Source organism: Vanessa atalanta, chromosome 24 (genome assembly GCF_905147765.1).
Source record: "Vanessa atalanta chromosome 24, ilVanAtal1.2, whole genome shotgun sequence".
Taxonomy (NCBI): domain Eukaryota; kingdom Metazoa; phylum Arthropoda; class Insecta; order Lepidoptera; family Nymphalidae; genus Vanessa; species Vanessa atalanta.
In genome coordinates, this window is record NC_061894.1 from 4,848,199 (window position 1) to 4,869,344 (window position 21,146).

General features: G+C 31.0%; 2 protein-coding genes across 2 annotated transcripts; one reads left to right on the forward strand and one right to left on the reverse strand.

Annotated features, from left to right (window-relative positions):
* Window positions 1-1,317: 1,317 nt before the first annotated feature.
* Window positions 1,318-11,543, reverse strand: LOC125073410. The gene is made up of 25 exons (XM_047684227.1): window positions 11,518-11,543; window positions 11,276-11,421; window positions 10,973-11,127; window positions 10,760-10,900; window positions 10,187-10,268; window positions 9,874-9,969; window positions 9,581-9,798; window positions 9,001-9,226; window positions 8,703-8,818; window positions 8,088-8,336; window positions 7,854-8,005; window positions 7,411-7,541; window positions 6,955-7,040; window positions 6,572-6,733; window positions 6,288-6,476; window positions 6,105-6,220; window positions 5,824-5,945; window positions 5,241-5,522; window positions 4,833-4,981; window positions 4,600-4,735; window positions 4,073-4,169; window positions 3,360-3,443; window positions 2,307-2,410; window positions 1,983-2,082; window positions 1,318-1,550 (listed from the first exon to the last, which is right to left on the reverse strand). Exons 2-25 carry the CDS (start codon window positions 11,406-11,408, stop codon window positions 1,403-1,405), a joined length of 3,474 nt encoding a protein of 1,157 aa, XP_047540183.1. The 5' UTR covers window positions 11,409-11,421; window positions 11,518-11,543; the 3' UTR covers window positions 1,318-1,402.
* A 981-nt stretch (window positions 11,544-12,524) lies between these two features.
* LOC125073592 lies at window positions 12,525-18,319 on the forward strand. The gene is made up of 5 exons (XM_047684474.1): window positions 12,525-12,864; window positions 13,091-13,361; window positions 13,891-14,520; window positions 15,783-17,231; window positions 17,612-18,319. The coding sequence occupies exons 1-5, from the start codon at window positions 12,862-12,864 to the stop codon at window positions 17,890-17,892; spliced, it is 2,634 nt and encodes an 877-aa protein (XP_047540430.1). The 5' UTR covers window positions 12,525-12,861; the 3' UTR covers window positions 17,893-18,319.
* The last annotated feature ends 2,827 nt before the right edge of the window (window positions 18,320-21,146 follow it).

The window sequence follows — 21,146 nt, forward strand, 5'->3', positions numbered from 1 at the left end:
TTTAGCTCTAGAGTGGGCCATTTCATTAATTATTTTATTTCGTATACGCAAATGATAAACCGATGAAAAATATTTATTATTGAGTGTACACATGTCTCCCATTTTACGATTTGTCTGAATTGAAGTGTCGTTGTAGATGTTTTATTTTCGTGCTTCGATGTGAATTATTCTCGTTTGATTGATGATAAAATGCTGTTATATTTATTTGATGATATTTGACTGTTTTCGCTTTTCATAATGAATTGATTGAACTAAAGTTCAATGATGTTTCTAAATGTTCTTCGAAAAACACGCCCATTTATATTTATCTTATGCGAGGTTTTTGTGTGATTATCAAATATATTTGGTGTTTTTTTTTTTTATATTTGCATTACGTATATTTTCATCTGATATGTCACTGTCTTCACTGTTATCGATCTGTTGAAGGTGACAAGCTGATATATTATAAAAACGTTTTATAAAGGAGTTTGATCTTTACTTGGAATGGCGATTGGGAAATTCAATGTCGATATTTAGGTAAGTATTTGATGGAGATGGCTGTGCGTTGTTTTGGTAAGTTCTATATGAAAAACAAATCCTGAATTATTATAAAGAGCAAAAAAACTAAACTATAAAGATCGTTGAAACTAAAAAAATGTTCACTCTTGAATTTCGTCAGTTTTGTTAATTAAATTGATTGAATCTACATAATAGTTACCATGACTAGCAAATAACAGTTACTGAATAATCAAAGATAATAATATCAATAAATTATTATATGCATAATAAGTACAATTTACTGCAAACATAGTTACAAAATAAGATAGTACCTAGGTAAGATTTTGTATGCAAAAAGAGAAATTAATTAAAAAAAATGACAGGGTATAATGTTTTAAAATAAAATTGGTTAAAAATAGAATTAATAAAACCTCATATGTACATACATCTTTCACTAAATAATATTACAAAAAGATATAATTTGCGCCATTTATTACACAGATACAATATAATAATTCTTGTGTATAATTATGCGTACCATAATTAAAAAGTTTCTAGTTTTATTTATTGAATATTTCTATAACTATAGTATGTACGTTTTATATGTGTATATTTCAATTTTAAAAATAATTTTACGTAATATTTTTTTTTACACGTCATAATTAATAGGGATTTTAAGCATATTATTTGAATAACCATTACAAGTGATACATTTTCTAACTTATTTCTTGACATCAAAGGAAAGAAGAAATTGGCAATAAAATATATCAATAAAAGAGTTGTTTTATTTTATATTATATATTTTTTGCTATATACAAACATTTGAGGTAAACTGTACGTGAATAGTTTTGATTCAACATGAAATATATTCAAAGATAAATAATTTATTTTTAACTTAAAGCTATAATGCTAGGAAATTAAAAAATTAGTACTTTTCTGTCGAACTTTCTCCGGGTGAACGAGTTTCCATCGACAAAGAAGAACTACTCGAGCGTATCATACGCGAAATCTTCGACAATGAGGCTGTCGCCCAGGGCTCCAACGGACTGCCTGTATCTAACACCGGAGACACTCTGAAATTAAATATTCCCTTATAGTGATTTTAACATAACCTAAAATGCCATTGATTATAATGAAAAAATGTATTTTAAGTTGGTTCTTTTTTTTTTGCTTAACTTAGTAATGAGACACGAGACTGATGTGATAAATACAAAAGACAGATACCATAAACTAAGCTGTTTTTTGATATTAAAAAGTTCCTATATTCTTTTTACTATTTTTGTCGACATGCGCTGGTCACACCGATGATACGTTAGTTTTTGTATTCGATTATTGCTTTAAGAATATTTTTTATACCAAACAAACTTATTTGAATACCGACAATTATGTAATTTATATGAAGCTCGGCTCGTTTCTTCGAATTCAATCCTTTTCCGTTTTTGAATCTTGCTTTCTCGTGAGCCAATCTTTTCAGTATGCAGATATACTAAATCTAAATAACGAACCTATTACATCGAGGACGAGCTGTTTTTGGACGTTTTTTCTTAGGATCTCTAACTTTACGAATTGGAGCAGCGCTTTCTACTTCAGCTCCACTACCTGGATCTGAAATTGACCGAATAAAAAAAATCTGCAACCTTAACACGATTTAATAACATTATAAACGACGTGTTTAACGTCTTATAGACTTGACCAAAGGATATAAGTAATACATAAACGAATAATGAAAAAACGTTTGTAATCTGTAAAGTATTGCTAATATAATTTAAAGAGATGATTCTCCTATATTTAGTTGGAATTAATTATATAGATAGTTGGTAGATTTTTACCGATAACATATAATGAATACTCGTCTTGGGCCTGTCCTGTAGCATACTGTATGCATAATGGCCTCGCCGCTTTCATTCGATGATCGCGCTTTGTTCCCATCGCACTAAAATAAAATTTCATGAACTATGAATATTGTATTTAAGCCTTACAAAGTGAGCAATATTAACAGCAATTACGAATAAGTTATTAGAAATTTTAAAGGTGTTTCTTATAAAAGTTATTTATTCATAATATTATAGTCCATCCCTAGAGTTGAACTCAACGGGAGCAAAATACTCGCACCGTTTTGGTCAATGCGCGCGGTTAGCGGAACTAGGTTAGATGAATCCAGCATGTAAGACAATTCTAAGAAAGGTTTGGGTACTGAATTTTCACGGTAGCATGCGACTGCGATCGCGTGTTGCCCGCCGAAGAGACGGAGAGAGTACCTACTCTGTTTTTTTTGTTGGGTATTCCGGTGTCCTGGGCAGTTCACAAAAAAGGGCAAGCGCGTTAACCATTGATCGCACAAGAACAATTTCCTTTGATAGCTCATTTAATGGAATAGACGGTAACCATTTTGTTTACAATTTAAAAAAATGTGACTAAGATAAAAACTAGTCCCTTTTCTAAATTAAAGTTTAAATGTCATTTGTTTAAAAATGAGAATCGGATTAGTCTAGAGCTATTGAAATTGAGATACAGCTGCTGGTGCTGGAATTTCAAACTTCAAGGATCACCGTAATTCCGTTTTAGACTTAGAGAGAGAACGTTAGACATTAACTTTCTTAAAAAATTATAAATCCCAGTTAATAAATGTTAATTTATTTATTTAACTACTGCATAGCCATTTTGGTAATTTATGGATCCCTTATTTCATATTATGTTCCTTATTGGTCTAGTTACTAGTGAATACCTATATCATGGGACATCTTACCTCTACAACACAGATTAAAGTTAATAGTAAATATGTAAATAAATATTGTAATATTTATTAGGATTTTTTTTTTAAATATTATCACGTTAAAATTAAACGAAAACAATGATTAGCTGTAAATATGTAAATGTCTCACGAGTTATTTCCAGAACTGAGCTGATCCTCAATAGGTACGTCACTTTCAACGGCACTACTTTCCGATGCTACTAAATACATAGACCTGAAAAAAATTAAATACAATTTAAGACTCAACATATCCGATTACAAGGCGTTTATATATATTTAATGACAAGGATTATTATTTTTAAAACTAACAACTAAATGATAAGTGGAACCCTCTGGGCTTTTGGTATAATTGACAACTCAAGAACCGCTTATTTTTTTCGTCAGTTATATTATATTTATTTCGTGATTTCCGAATATTATTCCGTGATGAATGTTAAATTTTTATGTACCAATGGTATTTGTTAAAAAATCGCTAAAATATTTTCCGTTATTTTTATTTCAATTGTCTCAAATGGGAAATCGCAACGCTGACTTAGTTCGCATTGCCATTGTCCATTTGGTTCGCGCCCAAAGTCGCTTCCGGTTCCCATGTAGCGTCAATGTTTCGATTGACGAACAAATTGATAAAAATTTAGGGAAATGCTTAGTCCACCTGCCTTGCCTTGGAGCTCCCGTGCATATAGATTTTGAAATGATTATGAAATAGGAAGAAACACAAAAATTCATACAATTGTGTCAAAAAACAACGACCTATTTGTAAGATGTTGCCAAATTATTAATATTCCCCATGATTGGCATATGATATTTATTTGAGTTATGAAATAAAAAATTGTTATATTATACCTGGCTGGCACGTATAGGTGTGGTGGTGGCGGCAGAGCTCGGCGGGAAGCCGACCGTGCCCGACGAGCTCGTGCAGCGCGTCCAAGCACTATAGAGTCTAGAAAGTAGATTGGGCATATATTTCTAAATTATTTTAAAATAAAATACCCAAATTATACCAAGAGGAGTTCATATCAAACGAGAGAGTATACTATAACATTATAATGAAATTAAATTACCTGTATTAAAGTATTTTGTTAGGCTTTGTGCCAGCCCGTTTACCCATCTTACTCATCAGGTACCAACCACTCATCAGACATTTTATCGTCAAACAGGAATACTTAACTTTTGTACAACTAACAGGTAAAATGATATAACATCTTAGGTAGAAGTTGATGGCGCAATTTCGATATAAGGACTAGGCAGTCATTTTTACAGCGCCAATGTCTATCGGCGGTGGTTATCCATTACCATCAAATGGCTCATTTAGCTATCCGTCTACCTCTAAGTATATTAAAAAATAAAACGGTTTATTTATTCAATAGTACCAGGTACAGGATCACTGTCAGTGTGTTCCTGACGATCACGCCTCCAACCAGAATCTGGGGGAGGTATATCAGCCGCTACTCCAAATAATCCAGATACTGCGCCTGCTACCACCAGACGAGCTGATTTAACCGCAGTCTAGAAAAATGAATAAAAGTCGTAATTAAGATGTTTTAAAATTGTATGCATGTCATATTCGAGTATACAAATACACATTTAAAAATAAAATACTCACAGACATGTTTATATCAATTTCCGGAACGTCAATTAGATCAGCGGCTTTTGCTGCTAACATTTTTAGCTCTTCATTATTAGGATCAACTTTTTGTTCCATTGCCATTAGTTCACGTAGGTAATCTCTGTATACCTCTTCGCTTACAAAAACTAAAAATAATATATCTTGAGTTTATTAAAATATTAATCAAGATCCATTGCTCATTTGACTTTCCACTTGGTAAACACGGTGTCTATAATAGAAATATGTATGCCATCCATTTGGTCATAGATGGATCAAAAGACGAACTAGATATAAAAGAAGTAAACGTTCTAAACACCGTTTATAAGTTAGACGTTTCGGTGTATGGAATCGTTTTATTTTATTGTTCTAAATAATTATTACATAAGGTTTATGTATCTTAATTACCTGGGGGTTTTACTATTTGTATCTTTTGAAGATCTTGGGAAGTCAAATCAACTCTAAGAATATCAATTTCCTTTGGCATTTGAGGTTGAAGAGGCATTTGTAAATTAGGAGGTAATCTGATTTCTAGGTCTGTTTTTACTTGCGAGTGGTTTGGCGATACTGTTAATAGGTTCTGTGAACTTATCTGGTTAGTTGTGATCAGATCTTGCGATGGAGGAAATGCTTTTGGAATTTGTCCATTAACTAAAAGATCAGGTGCTGGTTGCTTTTGATTTTCTGGAACTGCAACAATATTTTTAGAATAATTATCCTAATAAGTTAATTTAGTACCTGTATTTGAATACATGCATACTTTAATAGATGTTATTTTTTTTTGTATTATTAAGCCAATTGCCAAATTACTGTAATCTTTAAAATGACTAAAATTTTACAGACTTATTTTATATTGTCTATGCTAACGATCTAAAATAAATGAAAACATTTGCTTTAAAAGAGATTTTTGGTCAGAGATGGACCGTAAAATAACTAATACAATCTCATTTCTATTACGATATATCTTTGGTAGGTAAGTGAAAATACATACTTGTATTAGTAAGATCAAGATCATGCGTAAATGCCATAACATTAAGGGCTGATGAGAGGGCTGGCCCAACTCCGGTTCCAGGACCTTCTGTTGCACCGACTAACTCTGGGGGTGGCACACACCTGTAGCAATAAATAAAATACATTAAATCTTAAATTTAACTAGTTGAAATATATTTTCTATTAAATTTGCTTATCTAATAGGACGCCATGATATGAACAACTCCTTAAAATATCTGTGCTTTATTATTTGACATAACATATAAGTTCAATAATACTCACGCTAAAGGAGCTTTAGTCGGGGTCGATATTGAGACTCTGCCCCACATGAGACGTCGTAATTCTTCACCGCTGATTCCTCTTCTGCGTAATTCTGCGATAGTTACCTTTCCAACTCTCTGCGGAAAACGAAATTCAGCAATCATACGCTTACAACTACATTATTAGAATAGCACAAAGTTATACCTTCCAATTAGCTAATGCGCCTTTTCGTTGCTTAGCTCGGGTTTTCGCTTTACTTTTGATGACCATAACTCCGCGCTGTTCGTAGCGTGGATCATCTGATGGACCCAAACCTATGGAATATTCTTGAAGATACCGATGTGCGTCCTCTTGGGAAACTGACCGTTCTAGTGACACTACTATTTTCGCCCACTAAAAAGGTATATGATTATAAAGTAAAAAGAAGAAGAACCATGATTTCAGGAGTTATTCCACATCAATTCAAAAGCAAAGTATTTTGTCGTTACCTGCTTCACCCACTCCTTTTCAGACTGCTCGATGACGTGAGCATATGTATTGCCCATCATAGCTATGAGCATGTTTAGCAACAATATTGGCACGAATACCATGAAAACAGCGAACACTGTTTTAGCGAGATTCGGGTATGTCGTTAGACCGAGATCAGAGTACTGTATGGGATATAAAAAAATTATGCATTTCATTATCACACAATTCCAACAAAGAAACATTTCATTTCATTTCAAACATAGTACTTCGTATTTATTCCTTTATATAATTTTATATGGACATTGGGACGGATTATCCATGGAGTCATATTTCCTTACGTTATGAAATGTTTCATTTTGCAGAAAATACATGCATGTAAGCTATAAAAAATGGTAAAACTCACACTGTAATCGCCCAATGTAATTTGAAACAGAGCCATCCACGTACTGGGATAACTTGAGAATAAAGTTGACTGTACATTAGGAAAACCTGCAAGAAATAAAGAAAAATGCTTTGAAGACTATACGATTGTTATTGGTAGTAGAGTTTTAGGCTATCCTGGAGAAAAGATCCACTGATCAGTTAATTTATGGACAAAAACAAACACCTTACTGATTACTGATACCTGATTTTCAGTTTGAAAGATAATTTAGCCAGTGTTATTGGAACATGTAAGATACTGACTCAAATCATAGTTAGCGGCGCATTGACGGTTTATAAAATGGCATAAGGTTCTTACAGTATCAATATTGGTGATGCTGCTCTATCATGAAATAATTATTTTGGATCATTTTTAAGCTGTTCAACAGCTATAAGTTATAAAAAAAATATTATAATTTATAGACTAAACTAGATATACCTCTGTACAAAAAATAGAACGACTGTGAAAATCCAAATAGTACAATGCAGTAGATGATGCCGAAAGTGAACATGTCACCAGTGATCATACTGTAGATCATAGTAACGAATGGACCAGTTAATTTCACTGCTCTGAAAAAAAACATTGATTAATTTTGGTTTTGTAAAGGACACTTGATACAGTCATATTTTGTATTGGATTAAGCGAGATTACATTTTTTTTTTACTAAAATGATTTTTATTGTTGCGTAAAACTTGATATTTCAAAATCTAAATCGAAATGGATTTATCACAAAAACAATAGCATTATCAAAATAAGAATGTGCAGAAACATAGTAGAAATAGGTGATAGGCGGTGATTATTTACGTACCTAGGTTACGAAATGAATTCTAATAGTAAATAAACACAAATTATTTCAAGTGACTAATATTGAAATATGTTACCCAGCAAAAAACATAAGTAGAAACCAAGATCCAGGTAAAACGAAAATAAGTATCGCTTCTTCGAGTGTCGTTCGTCTACTTAACCTTGCTGGAATACAAGCCAATAGTAGCAAATTCGATGCCAGAAATATAAATTTCGCCGGTTCATGAATCTGAAATGACACATATATTCGTGAAGAATATATTGATGATTATCTATGTCAAAAATTTATTCTACCATTATAACAATCTTACCAACTGCTTGAAATAAGCAATAAGACCTTGATTCTTAATTTCATCCCCCTGTTGCAGAATAATATAACACAATGTACTAATAATAGTACCCAACTCCGTCGCAAGCCGTATCCCACTTCTCGCGTCGTTCGCTTCGAGTCCCCAGTCGGGATGAGCATCGGCTTCTAGACTACTGTGTCTTAGATACACGGAGATTGAGAGTAAAAGAAGATGCAGCATTAAAATGAGAAGACGCTTGAGAAATTTCGTCTGAAACAAGGTAAGTTTTGATAATATGTAAAAAGTTTCTACTTTGTCGTAACGATAGATAGGCATTGTGTCAAAAATATAAGTATTATGTATTTAACTGATAGTTTTTAACCAAAAGACATAGCTCGGTTAACTCTATTCCACCACTTGCTCTACACGGTAAAATAGTCTTGGAACTAACTTGTCGTGCAACAACAAACAAGCAGCAAAGTAAGATGTCCACCCATATCATCCTCATTATGATATATATAGTAGATAAATCAGTAGCTTGAGAAGAAAATGAGAACAATTAAAGACTAAAAAGTCCAAAGATAGCAAACACGCGACTCATGGAAACAAAGTTTTATAATTATTAAAACCATTTACCCTTGCAAATGTTTTCCATTTTTCTTCTAAAAGTCTTTGAATTATTCCTCCATCGAGCATATTTAGATGCTCTTGTTTTGTACCGTTAAGGATAATGAAGAGAGCGGAGTTCCAGTCTGTATAGAACAATCACCGTTATAATAATATTTCTTCTCTCAATATTCAAAGAAGTTGCAAATGTTTTCGTTAAACTAAATCATATAATATCTAAAATCACTAAATTGGCGAATTAATAAAGTAAAATATATTACAAAACATATCTATTTATAGATATTAAATAATATTATAAACTATTTACTAGTTCGTCCATCCGGTAAAAGCGTATCCAATGCATTTAGAGGATAAGCAGAACACGTAATGTTAGAATATCTCCAAAACTCTCTAGAAGAAAGTTCTAACATCTCCCTAAAGACAGAAGCTCTACCCAACTGGCAAGCCAATGTTAACGGTGTAAAACCAGCTTTATTTAATCTGCCGTTACTTGCTGGAAGTTTTGGATGACGGAGCGCATAGCCAAACATGTCCTGAAAATATAAATTTGTAAATGTCTCGGGAACTGTTAATCAGTTCGTGTTAGTTCGGAATACCGTTGGACACATTGCATCATAATCTTGGAAATAAAACAATAAGACATTGTATACCTTAATTTTTATAAGTCTACTGTCACACTCAATTTTTAATAATATTATCATCATATAATCATTGTAACTCTTGTTTATATTTCGAGAAAGAAGGTACTAGTTAAGGAATATTAATCTGTTTTTATAGCTTAGATAAAATTATTTGTAGTCATTTTGATTATCTTTATACTATAGTCCAAAGACAATTTTTTGTTTGATAAACGAAAATTGGCCTTAGACTTAACTTGAGCAACATACCAATTTATCACAAACTACAACCATATGAAGTATCATGTTTCCAAAAGAATCTTGCGAATCAGGATCAGCTCCAGAGTCCAAAAGAAGGTTGTATACTGCTTCATTAGCGCAACATGCAGCCCAGGCAAGTGGATACTCTCCCAGATACGCTAGACCTTCGTAATTTGTCTGACGAGCTGGAGGGACACGCTGTTGGTCCCGTGGCAGAAAGAAACTACCTAAAACAATTATGTTTCCTTAGAGTGCTAAATTTGACTGTTTTGGATCAACTTGTATAGTTTTCAATATTTTACCAATAGCTTTTTGATTGACGTCTGCTCCAGCTTCCACTAAATCTTGTACTAATTCATTATTGCTATACGCTATGGCTAAATGCAAGGAACTAGCACCTGAAATAATCTAAATATTAATGCCTGAAGAGAAATTAGGTACTCCTTTTTTATCATATTTTGCGTGAGGAGGACTGTGAGATTTAGCATTGTTAAAGTTTAAAAAGTTAAAATTAATTTATAAAATGTATAACGGACGATTTGCTACAAATGGACTAGCACTAAACAAACACATTAAATAACTAGTGTTAAGCACTATTCTAAACACTAGACTCACCCAAATACTCTTCACCTTCAACAACGTCCAATGACAATTTAGGGAAACATTTTACGAGTGTTCGCGCTAAGCGCGTGTGTATCTGAAAATTGTAACCATAAGACATGATTATTTTAGAAGAATATTTATTTTGATTATTTTGTATGACTGGATGGTGTAACAAAATAAATATAACACTTTTTGTTTGTTAAACTAGTAGCTAAATTAAAAGGCTGTAGATCCCGAAATTGAATACAAATTTTATGTCGGGGTAAAAACGTATTCGGGTTTTCTATCAACGAATTATCTGTAGCAACCCTGAGTTTGGAAGTTCTCCCCTAAAAGCATGTTTCCGTTGGTCCAGCGTCTTAACTTACTCACGTCTTGACAAATTGCTTTACCTCTTTTTTTAAAAAAAAAGAGTGCACCATTATATCTCCTGCTAGTTAGCTGGTCTCCGTAGAGACGGGCTCCGTGGTTAAAATCGGTCAGGATTACAGAAAACAACAACTTATATATACCAATTGTTCGTATGTAATCCGGATAATATGTTTTTTATTTAGATGACAATATATTTAAAGTATGTGGACAAACCTTGGTGTCGCATATAATGAGAACATGTAAAAGGGACTCCCCGAGCGCTCCACGATAACTCATCTGCCAACAAGCGGTGTGATCTTCCCATTGTGCGAGCGGATCGTGAGGAGAGAGTGAGGCTTCTATTGGCAATACCACCTATGGATTCAAATAGGTTAACTCCCATTTGTTGATTCTAACTTATATGAAAATTCAGGTAATTTGCATTACTTGTTCCTGATCCCTAAATTTCCACCGTAAATATTCTGCCCTGTTGATAACCCTTCCTCTTCCCCCCGCGTACATATATGCCGAGAACTCTTCACGTATTAATCTTTCTGCCGCCATCATACCACCTTTTGTGTAGGTCTCCAACAGAAGTCCACCTAAGTAGAAAATGAATGATTCGTAAATTTGAATTTTCTCATAATCGAGTATTTGCTTATAATTTTGTTTTATAATATTTTTACTATTGAGAAGTAAATTCTTACCTAATTTTATTAGTAAAATATTTTTATTTTCGTTAATACATACCTTTTTTATAATCAGCAAGTTTGTATAGAACAGTGTGGTCTTCGCTACTAGGTTGTGAAATAACTCTGTCAAGAACAGATCCAACTGCTTGTACACTTGAAGCTGAACAGAGCTTGCCCAAGGCGGCTCCCATTTCACTGAACTATCTTAAAAATAAAAAATATATATAACTAATAGGTGCAGTACTTATAAAATATTGGAAATTTATAAATATTTACTTCAATTATACAGAAAAAACTTACAAGTATATATTTTTTTTGTAGAATCTTAGATTTTTTTTTAATTATTATCATAAATTCTCCTTAGACATAATTTCCTAATTATTATTTTTATTTTTTTTCGATATCGTGGTGTGGCATCATACATCTGATTTACTGTGAAAAGGAAAATAGTTTGATAGTGTGACAGTGACAGCAAAGTCAAAATAATTATTTTGTTTATTTGCGTTTATTGAAGTGATTTGAATTTACTTTCAAGTATTTCATATTTTAAATAAAATAAAACTTTGAAATTAGAAAGGATTTAAAAAAATATATACTTAGTTATTAACAAATTATTTTCATTATATCAAATAGGTACATGATGAATGTTTCTTGCAAATTTTTATCTTAAAATGTGTATGGATGGATGCAGAACACCTCTAGGAAATTAGTATACAATATTGTAACATACATGATAGTGAGCAAGTACAATAACTTACAATAATTGGCATGAAATTTTTAGGACGGTCCTAATTAGCAATACCTACACAAATTAAAAAACAAATAGAAATATTTAAGAGTGAATCTCAATATCAAATCTAGTCTTAAGAATTTATTAACGACAATAAGACATGCTACTAATAAAAACACTACACATTAAGCTTTACTCCATATAATTCGTCATTGTATATTCAAACAGATCTAATCTTCTATACAAAGTATTTGGGTTTGAATTCAGGCAAGCACCTTTTTTTATCATAGGTATGCCAAAGATATGCACAAAAAACGGTGGAATTCAGTCTCAAATTGGTAAATTTGGATCACATACAACTTTACACATATACACACATCCTTGCATTTTCTTTATACCTTGTCATGTCAAAGTATCATATCAAATACACAATATTACTTTACTTACCTGCTAAGACTTTAGTGTCATGTAAACTCCAGTGTAAATAACACTAATACACATTAACACAGTGACTAAAATACCTATTGACAATCACAACATCTTAAGAACATTTTTTATTAAGACAATAGATGTTAAGCAATACATGATTATTTATATATATTTTTATTTAAAAATAGGTCACTATTGTTACAACTATAATTAAGAATATATCTCAATAAATATAACAAAATTTAGTGATAATGAACACAATTTTACTTAAGTATTTATATTTTCCACACACTAGACACTTAAATATTACGAAAATATAACTAATGTTTGTATTCACTACAAATTACTGCTGTACATTAATAATAACTATAAACAAAATGGTTGCCATGACAACAAATTACATGTTTAAATGGAGCAGTCAGCAGTTACTTAACAAGTTGATAATTGTGTTGAAAACTTAATGAAAAGTTATTAGTGATAGAAACATGGTAAATAAGGTTTTTTATTATCATTAAATACTTAAAACTTGCTTTAAGAAAGCATCCAAATTCCAATATTCTCTTTCAGCAATCACACCTTTTAAATAAATAATTCTCTATACTAGCTTACTCTAAAAAGTGTATGAAATGATTAATAAAGTTAAAATAAATAATACATATTCTTGTAAAAACCTTAAATTTTTAAACAATGTTAAAAAAAGCTCTTTTTTCATAGCATAGTGAATATGACGAAAAATGTACTGAAGAATTAAAGAATACAATAAAATTATGTAACCAGGAAATTCAGTTTGAAAAAATGCCGACCCTAGAAAAACTAGCACATCATATAAAAAAAGAAGTAGATGATGAATTGATTGAAAAATATAACAAAAATAATGCAGTTGATTCTATATGTAAGATCGAAGGGAAAAGAAAACAGACTGTACCTGACACAACTACTGATTTACATAGTCCAATAATAAAAAGAAGCAAACCAAATGTCCATGGTTAGTATTTTGATGTTAACCTTAGTGTTAAGATTGCCGCTCCTTATTGTAAGTATGTAGATAATATCTTTGCAAAGTGCAAGTTATTGATAATTGTTGTGAGTTTAAAATGAAGGTGTTCCTTCTAAAAAAAAGTCTAATCACTGCTTGCAGTTTTGTAGCTGTAGGCCAGGGCTTATTCCACCTATAGGACCCTAGAATCTGTCCCTGGACATTGATTAGTTTATCACTATTATCAGTAATTTATTTTGTAAGAGAAAAACTCATTCTCTAATCAGGCCAGAGAAGGCTAACACTTTTTGGGCCTTGGCTTACTCTGCTAATAAAATTTTGAATAGTTATGACAAAGCAAAGCCGAGCAAATGTAGTAAATAGTTGAATAATATTACAATAGCAACTTGTCTATTATTCACTGGTTGTATAGCAGCCATCTGGGTACGTACTGCATCTTTACAATTGTATTTAATTCAACTTGAATCAAAAATAAGTAACATCAGTAATATATTGCAAAAATTGCATTTTTTTGTAGATTCACCAGTTAAAGAAGCCACTGAACTAAAACAATTTAACTCTGAATTATTTATATTAACAACAAGATTAGACGAAATGTGTATTTTTAAAAATGATTTAAATAGACTTAACCGGTCACATATATGGGAAGAGATATCAAGAGAAAGTAAGCCAATGTTATCACAGTACAAACACAACGTCACTACCCAAACAGTAGTCAAATATAAAAACTTACATAAATTGTATAATGACTTAAAAATAATCAACGATAAAAACTCTTTCAAAGTATTTGATGATAAAAATGTATGTCATATTAAAGCAGAGAATGACGAAATGACCGATTTTAGTACAAATGAAAATTTTATACGAATAAATGTAAATAATAATGATAAAGAAATAGAAGAGGAAACTGTTTTATTAAATGATTACAAAATAAATGTTAATGAAACAAGAATAACAGAAAATATTGTGGATATCTTGAATGAATCAAAAAATCATATCACAGCACCCGAAATTTCGGAAACTTTGTTACAACCAAAAATGATTTCCAATTCAGAGCGAGAAACTCTTAGTCCCAAAATAATAAATTTAGATGAATGCGAGGAGCCAACTAAAGGTTTATTCGAAAGAAGAAAACCCGATGGTCAAGGTTTGTATTTACATTTAAATGTATAAATTGGTAGGAATAATTAGTTTCTTGTAAGTTCTTCTCTGTAGAATCTACTTTCGAACCGGTGGTAGCGTACATTTAATTCTACTCTTCAAAATAATCTTTATCCAAAAGTGCTTTTATGAGACTTATTTGAATAAAGAATATTATCATGATTATTTTATTAAAAAATTGTAATATTGTCTATAATTAAGGTTCAAAGTATTTCATTAGTCGCATAGGTAGATATAATTAGTACTCTTTAATTTATACATATCTCAGATTATAAAAGGCACATAGAGAACAAATTTCAATCTTTCAGTGGTGTGTAAAGTAACTATTTTGTTAATACGTCAAAGTATATTAACTAAAGTTACAGCGCTTTTGACGTTTTAAAAAAAAATACTCGTCATTTCGCTCTAGAACATTTAAACCCAAAACAATTCGCCATTTTTGATTACTTCTCGGAATTCGAATCTTATTTGCGTGTAAATAATTGTGATTTACATTTGCTTTAAAGATCTATAGATCTTATTTCTGACGAAGAATATTGAATTAACAAAAATCCAATGGCGCCGTATTAGTTTTCATCAAAATCAGAGTCCAGATTCCTTATGGATTTTTTTGCCATTTTTTCTTTATTTCTTCGTGGCTATCGACGCCCAATTGAAAAATTTACCTGCATGCTCATTTTCGAGGGTATTTTGTTTTTCAAATTGTGTTAATCACGCAATATTTATCAATAGTATATTCTAACTTCGAGAGGAGTGAGAAGCAAAATAAACAATTGTGTCAATTTTTTTTGACGCGATATCATTGGTCGATATCTTGAATAATGTCGATGATATAGATAAATCAATGAAATAAACAACGTTATGACCTCAGTATTCCTGGTTAAAAGAGCACATTGTTGTCACTAATTTAAAGACGACTAAGCGATTACGGAATATATTAAAATTTATATTGTTTCTTCATTTGTTAAAAAATACCATAATTTAACTCAATCGAATTTAAATTGTGTAAAAACCTAACAAATTAAAAAAAATATATACAAGTAATGAGAGCTTGTAATTCAATCCACGTGATTGAAGTTAAACTTTGAGCTCAAGTGTTGACTTTAAATTCGACTTCTCTCTATTCCCAAAGAAGAATTGCTTCAAATACCAATTATTCACATAAAATTTTATCCAACGTTTCTTAAAATTTCTTCCATTCAATGAACTATTCTGTGAATATATTATAGTCTAACCATATTGTTGCAGATCCAAAAGCATTATTGAGAAGTTTGTGTTGTTCAATTGTTTACACAACGAGACTGGAGGATATGTGTATATTTCGATCTACAATAAAATATCTGGATGGAAAATATGTACTGAAAGAAATATTACGAGAAAGTAACCCAAATGTCATTTTTAAACAAAAGACATCAACGCCGTCTATAAATAAGAATAATTTTAAACGATTACAAGCTGAATTAAAAATACTCAACAATAAAAGTAAACCTAAACGTGTAGATAGTCGTTCACCGATATATAATAATTTTAAACTAGTACCTTCAGATATTTTTATTCAAATTACAAATCAATCTGCTTATACTAAAATACTCGTAGATCCAAAAATATCTACGGACACTCAAGGCGATCTTTACAGTACTGCGATCAATTATGTTTTCATTTATAACCCAAAAATTAGATCTATAGAAAAAGTTGAAGCTAATCAAAATATTTCATTACTGATTCATAATAAGTTCCGTGACATGACAGAAGTTTTCGTTACGGATAATAAAGGGAATGTAACAGAACTTCGTAGGTTCAAATCTCAAAATTCAGTCGAATTGAATGAATTTATAAACAATATCGACTCTAATAAACGAAGATTGAAACTGACAACTTGCTGTTGGTTCCATAGAAATATGAATATCGATAAAGTTTGGTCGAATACAATCGCTCGATTCGTCAAATCGATGCATCCTTGTCAACCAAGGAGTTGTGAATGTTGTTGCAAACCACATCTAGGTCGTCCCTCGTTTAATACAACACTAAATATTAGTAGTAGTTTTAGTGAAGTAGATAACGCATCCATCGTTAAACTTGATAAGAATAGTTTAATAGGAAGAGCGCTTGATTTCCGTAAACCAATTAAAGAAGTAAAAAATAATAAACATGATACAAAAATACGTCCATTGATGATAGAATTTAATAAAACTGAAAGGATAGAACATTACGCAATCGATTCCAGAGGATGTATAGATTGGCAGATTACAGTACGACCATATAATAACCACCCATTTGATAATACGATTCAACAATTAAAAAACAGATCAAAACATATACCATTACTTAAGGAAACTATAAAAAGTACACGTGAACATAATATTTTTATCAATAAACTTAAAGTACGAAATGTACCCTTCAATGTTATAAATTATCTGAAGTGTAAAATTTTGGAAAATAGTAACGAAAAAATCGTAGCTGTGACACCAAAACTGAAATTAACTAAGGAAATATATAATATAGAACATACAAGAACATATACACTACCATCATTAATAAAAATAGGACAAATCTTGAAATCTAAATCTATGTTAAAAGGGAAACCAATATTTGATAATGTGAACAAAATAGGCAAAAGAGTACCAGGAAACAAGATGGATCTCGTACCATCTACGTCTAATTCTGGATCAAATTCTCCTGTGAATAAGATAATTTCAGGTACAGTATTTAATATTTTTCATACTATGACATATCGAGTTTTAAGGTTACAGCTTAGTTAGTTTTTTAATATATATATATGGTTGATTTGTCAAATCATTTTGGATCAATTGGATCAATTATAATATGTAATATATATAGTATGTATATATTTGTAGTTTTAATATACTAATTCTATATCTACTGCTAATTTGTATGACCGCAGATCTTAAGGCCAATAAAAAAAGGAATTTCCTGTCGAGTAATTCTCAGTAAGAGCCAAATTGGTGTTTACACTTCCGTGCCCTTAAAAGATAAAGATGTTTGAGCTTGAACCTCGCCGATCGTGTTGAAATTATTAGAATTAGGAAATATATATATAATCCTTTATTTTGTCACAGGAATAGTCTTCAAAGTGGAGCCAGATTACCAGCAAGTGAAAACAAATGATTCCTTCTCACTTAGACCTCTACAATGGCCGCCGTCCATGCAAATTTATAACCCTACCACAAGCAGGAGTATCAAAAAAGAAGTTTATATTCAAGATGGCGATGACACCAACAATATTATTAATAATAAATCGTTTCAGTCTTTTATTAAAACAGAAAATAATAACACAGATATTGCTATGCCAGTTATTACCAACGTTTTTTCTCTTAACGATAATAATCTAACTAATTAATTAATTAATACAAACAGTTTTTCACCTGATAGTTAAGTAAGTGTGAATTCTGGGACGAAACTTGGTTCCAAAGTTGGTCGAGCAAAAAATATTATAACGCCAAGTCCATTGGTGGTGCCTACCAACAATCGTGTGGTCTATTTACCAGCCTGTCTACCTATTACAAATAAAAAAAAACAGCATTAGGTAGTTCGATTATTGAATTAACAAAGTTATATAAGCATACCCAATAATATATATAGGCTATTTCAATGGAAGAAAGATTAAAGATAATACTTTGTTCTACGTATTCCATGTAATGTAAAGCTCAGCTATTTTTGTCTGCTAACAGTTTTTGATTGATATATCTTTATTTGTAATACTAATTCCACTGTTAACTGAACTTATATCAACTGTAATTTTACTTTCAAATTTCTAATAAAAACTTCGTCGACATACAAAACGCTTTGTTCTGTTATTCAAGATCTCTACCAATAATATCGCGTTAATTCGATGTCATCTGTTGTTTGTTTTATATGCTAACCATAATAAAACTTATTCTAACAACTATATTAGTACTATTATTGATGAGAAACAAAATAAAATCTCTATTTTGTGCTTAATATTTTATTTGATTTTATATCATGATTTAATTTTAATCGGCCATCTTCTTTTTAATATAGTTCTTTTAATTCACGAGGGCGCTCCCCCCTTTTCAGTTTTATCAACGTGCATCGGTGTGTGTGAATGACGCTCGTACTTACAACATGTTTTAGTGTTTGTGATGAGTTCGATTAAAGTCGGCAAAACAAACAAATTAGATTATATTTGTTAAGATTGTTTTATTAAAAAAAAAAACTCATAGATCTATTAATATTTACAATTATATAGGTGTAGAAAAATATATGTATATTATTAATAATAAACATTAATTAAAACAAGGAATACATTTTTATGCTAAATTATTTTGACGTAACACAATATGAAAATTCTGTTGATTCTTAAGCGACCTGTAAATTTATGACCAAACTGAAATCTGTGTCGATTTTTTATTAAATATTTTAAATATAATGTTTGTAGAAAATCTTCAATAAATATCGATCACGGTATTAACTCTATTATAAAAATTAGTTGAAGAGATTGTGATAATAGTTAGTATACTCACTTTTTTATGATGTCGGTAGGTGGACGAGAAAATAGGCCACCTGATGTTAAGTGGTCACCACCGTCCATAGACAATGAGGATATTAGAAATATTTATCATTTCTTACATTGCCAATTCACCAACCTTGGGAACTAAGATGTTATGTTTCTGTCGTTATACTGGCTCACTCACTCTTCCAACCGGAACACAACAATACTAGGTGCTGCTGTTTAGCGGTAGAATATTTGATGAGTGGGTGGTACCCACCCAGACGGGCTAGCACAAAGGCCTGCTACCAAGCTATAATTACCACTAACCAGTTGTTAAAAAGATAATGTCCGAGGGACATGCGGTTGGGACGAAGTTGTTTTTGCTATATTTTGTGCAATAAACAATGAAATAAATTTACAACGCTTGAGAAATAACAAGAAACCTTGAATGAATGAATTGCAACAATAACAAAAAATGTAGTTTCAATGTAATGTTTATATAATAGAAAAATAAAAAGAGGCTAAGGTCCCGTGGAAGGGTTAGCACGCTTTTTCTTACGAGACGATTATTCCCAGTTCACTGTTCTGTAAGCCGCGTAAAAGAACTTCATTCCAAAAATAGACATCGTATTTAATAATAGACAATATTTCAATATCATAAAGAAACAACAGACTTTTGTTGTAATTCTATCGACGAAATTTTAGCCAGTTTTAGGTATAATATCACATGATATAAACAGTACAGTTAGGATATTGACAAGTTATTTCTTCAGCAGCGCTCAGTAGTTTACATAGTTTTTACAACAACGTACCTACCTTTGTTTCAATAGATATCTCAAAGAGTAACAATACCCGCTGTTCTAAATAATTAAGTTATTGGTGATCATTATTGAATCAAACAATCTGATACATTTGTTGTTCAATCAGCTTTTCATTTGACAAAATAATATTTCCCGCTATATTTTCCTTCACGCGAACACGAGTTTCTTTATTAACATAAATAAAGACCATGAAAAATCAAGAAAATTATTTGTGTGCTTAATAAAATGTAGTTATAATTCGAGTACAGAAACTTCATAAATACATTAAATCATTGCTTGGTGCTTGAAATGTTTTGGAACTGAAATCCGACTCTACATTTTTTTAATAGTAATTCACTACATCTAATTAAATTTTTAATTGCTAAAATATTTCAACTTGATTTAACCTTATTATTTAACTTTGTCACACTATTTAAAGTCTAAACAAATACAATTTTGGGAGTTTATTCAAATTAATAAACTTACTAAGACGACTACATCGCGAAGAGTGCGAGACGTCAGTAGCGTAGACAGAATCGGTTCACTTTACCACGCTAAAAATAGAATGTTTACGATCCCCTACCATTGGATCATTACTCTCCGACTCTTATAACTCAAATTCTTTCTTGATAATCTACGACTACCTGTTATAATGTTATGACGATTATTATATTTTTATTTAAAGAAATAAAAATGTATGCATCAAACTATCACACTAACTGATTTTTATTGATAAATAAAGTGAAATCTAATTGAAGAAATAATATTATAATATCCTTCAAGAAATAAAGAATAAATACCTAAAATATACCTATATCAATCGAAGCATTAAATTTATTCATTACTTAAAATATAAAATTAAGAATTAGCGCGATTCGTGTGACTGTTAATGAAATGAAAATTTTATTTATTTTATTACAATATTTAAATCGAAAACAATGAGTAAATGTACATTACATAAATATTGAAGGTTTAATATAATATACGGTTTTAAAAGACCCATTTGAAACGTTCGGTAGGGTACAATAATATATATATAGTTTTGTGTTAATATTAAGCGACAAAATACCTACCCACGCTCATATAAAAATATTTAAATAGCTTAAAAACATTGTATTAAACTTTTCTAAATCAAATAACTTCGACGTAATACATGACGTAAGCAAAACAGAAAAACGAATACAGTTTTAGTACTAGACGTCTACTCCTCTCAACATTTTGCTCACAAATGATTAGAAATCAATAGGACGTCACAGTATCCCTTTCTTTTCCCCCACATTGCTCTGTCCTTCACATAAATGCCACAGGTACGAATGAAATAGAAATAGCGGATCTCTCATT